At 54.5% G+C, this 1,619-nt stretch overlaps 1 protein-coding gene across 1 annotated transcript in view; it reads right to left on the minus strand.

The window, feature by feature from the left end:
- CAPN2 (calpain 2, (m/II) large subunit) overlaps window positions 1-1,619 on the minus strand; it is a 28,953-nt gene that overhangs the window by 25,640 nt on the left and 1,694 nt on the right. Inside the window, exon 2 of the mRNA XM_009894336.1 lies at window positions 936-1,005. Within this exon, the coding sequence (XP_009892638.1) occupies window positions 936-1,005 (70 nt within the window). The remainder of the gene's footprint in view (window positions 1-935; window positions 1,006-1,619) is intronic.

The following is a 1,619-nucleotide window of genomic DNA, read 5'->3' on the forward strand; positions in this document are numbered from 1 at the left end:
GTCGTCCTCGCTGCCTTCTGGGAGGAGAGGCACAGAGGCACTCACCTAAAATCCCTTCCGGCAGGCAAGGCAGGAGAGAGGCTTCGAGACCAGGATAAGCCACTGACTTCTCCCTGTCCTGCGGGGCTTCCCCGCAGCTCCCAGGGCTCCTCTGGAGCAGCTGCCACCACGCAAACTGAGTGCCAGCCATGGCAAAAGCTGAGGGCTCACAGGCTGGCCCATCCCTCCCGAAATACCCGTTTTGTTTTCTTCGAGAGCTGGCGAGCAGCAGGGAATCCCCCATCCTAGATTTTTTTTCTCCATACTGCATCTTTGCAGGTTTCAGGGGGTTCCTCCTGCTCAGCAGCACTCTCTCCCTCTGGGGAAAGAAATGCCCCTCTACGCACGCAACTCCTCTTCTAAGCACACTGTTAAAGGCAGAAATTAGTCAGGCTGCTCTCAGGCACACGGATGTGGACATGAAAGGAACTGGTAGCGATCTGAAAAGCCATCAGGAAACCAGTCTGTGTCATCCCTGCTTGGAGCACACAGCACGGATGTGCTCAGTGGCCAAACACACGCTGTCCCTACCTGCAGCTGCCAAGGAAAGGCACGAAAGATCTGATTTGATATGAAGAGAGGTGGTAGGATGCAAAAGGATGTATTTGCAGAGTGAGTTCGTTAGGAAGAAGTTTTTTACTTTGAGGGTGGTAAGGCAGTGGAACAGGTTGCCCAGAGAGGTTGTTGAGGCCCCATCCCTGGAGGTGTTCAAGGCCAGGCTGGACGTGGCCTTGGGTAACCTGATCTAGTGGGAGGTATCCCTGCCCATGGCAGGGAGGTTGGAACTCGATGATCTTTAAGGTCCTTTCCAACCTAAACCATTCTATGATTCTATAAACTGTGGTGCCCTGGGGCAGCACCTGCATGGAAAATTCGGCTCTCTGCCTCCACCTTACCTAAGGCCCCTTGGCAGATGTCTGTGCGTGTGGCTCCACCAGCTATGAACTGGGGGCTGGAACACAGCTCCTGGGAAGAAAACAAGCCTCATATTACATATATCTGCAGGTAATGGAAGGAACAAAGCAAATTTAAACAACCAATCGACCACAGCAGGGCAACACCACAGAGATGGAGCACGTCAGGAATGAACACGGAGCACCAGACACGCTAAGCGTTGTGAGAATGCCAGGCAGTGACCAAAGCTTGTGGGCAGCCATCTCACTTCTCCATATGTGCCAGGAGGTCCACTGCATTTTCACACACGTGCACACATCGCTATGCTATTACCTCCCCGCGACTGACCACGTCAGGGTCTTTCAGAGATGCCTAGACACCCCGGAGTCCCTCTGACCCGATGGCTCCCGGGGGCTGCTTCGGTAGCCAGAGGTGCGGGTTGAGCGAGGGCTCATAAAAGAAACCTCCGCATCGTGGTCAGCTCATCTCTCTGCTAAGGAAAAGAGTTACCCCAAGCGACAGCCCCGAGCGCTGCCCAAAACAAGTGGTTTATCCACACGGAGAGCTCAGGCTGGAAAACCGAACACCTTTTTTACTGTTATTTTTCCAGATGGAGCGCGTTACCCTGCCAGCCCGGTCACCGGCCCACGGGGGACACCCTCATATCCCCTCACCACCACCCCCCC

Source organism: Charadrius vociferus, unplaced genomic scaffold (assembly GCF_000708025.1).
Source record: "Charadrius vociferus isolate BGI_N301 unplaced genomic scaffold, ASM70802v2 scaffold261, whole genome shotgun sequence".
NCBI classification, from domain to species: Eukaryota; Metazoa; Chordata; class Aves; order Charadriiformes; family Charadriidae; genus Charadrius; species Charadrius vociferus.